General features: G+C 70.5%; 1 protein-coding gene across 1 annotated transcript in view; it reads left to right on the top strand.

Annotated features, from left to right (window-relative positions):
• LOC104508249 (collagen alpha-1(VII) chain-like) overlaps positions 1-623 on the top strand; it is a gene marked incomplete at both ends in the record, with an annotated part of 4627 nt that overhangs the window by 1885 nt on the left and 2119 nt on the right. Inside the window, 3 exons of the mRNA XM_010149808.1 lie at positions 164-199; positions 299-334; positions 421-501. Coding sequence (XP_010148110.1) covers positions 164-199; positions 299-334; positions 421-501 — 153 coding nt within the window. The remainder of the gene's footprint in view (positions 1-163; positions 200-298; positions 335-420; positions 502-623) is intronic.

Below are 623 nucleotides of genomic sequence, written 5' to 3'. Positions count from 1 at the left end.
CGGTAGGTGCCGCGTCTGTGGTGTCGGAGGCAGCAGGACAGCGAGACGGGTGATGTTCTGCAGGAGAGACGGGGGTCCTGGTATGCGGGGGGCAGGGGGCAAGCACCCAGGACCCCCTCCTTTTCCCCCGTGCCCCGCTGCTGAGCGTGTCTCTCTCTTACAGGGCGTGGAGGGCCCCCGCGGTCCCCCCGGTGCACGGGTGAGTGCCCCCTTCCCCACAGGGGCCTGAGTAGGGAGTCCATGCCCTGCTCGGCTCCCTTTCGGGGGGACAATGCTCACTCCTCTTCCCACCCCCCAGGGTGACCCTGGGGACCGAGGACTGCCAGGAGAGAAGGTGAGGGGGCTGGGGGGTTGGGGGCTGCCCCATGGCACCCCCATCCCGCCCCACTGCTTCAGCCCTCCTACCCTGCTCTCTTACAGGGGGACCGCGGCCCACCGGGGCTGGATGGCCGCACCGGGTTGGAAGGCAAACCTGGACCCCCGGGTGCTGCCGGGCTGCGGGTGAGCATGGTCCAGGGTGGGGGGCACACCCACCCCCCCAACACTGTGGGTGGGGGCTGCAGGATGGAGGGGCAATGGGGTGGGAGGACCCGAACCCCAAGACACCCCCTGCTCTGGGCCGG

Source organism: Eurypyga helias, unplaced genomic scaffold (assembly GCF_000690775.1).
Source record: "Eurypyga helias isolate BGI_N326 unplaced genomic scaffold, ASM69077v1 scaffold19904, whole genome shotgun sequence".
Classification (NCBI taxonomy): Eukaryota; Metazoa; Chordata; class Aves; order Eurypygiformes; family Eurypygidae; genus Eurypyga; species Eurypyga helias.
The sequence above is the reverse complement of the archived record's forward strand: the minus strand, read 5'-3'. Positions and strand labels throughout refer to the sequence as shown.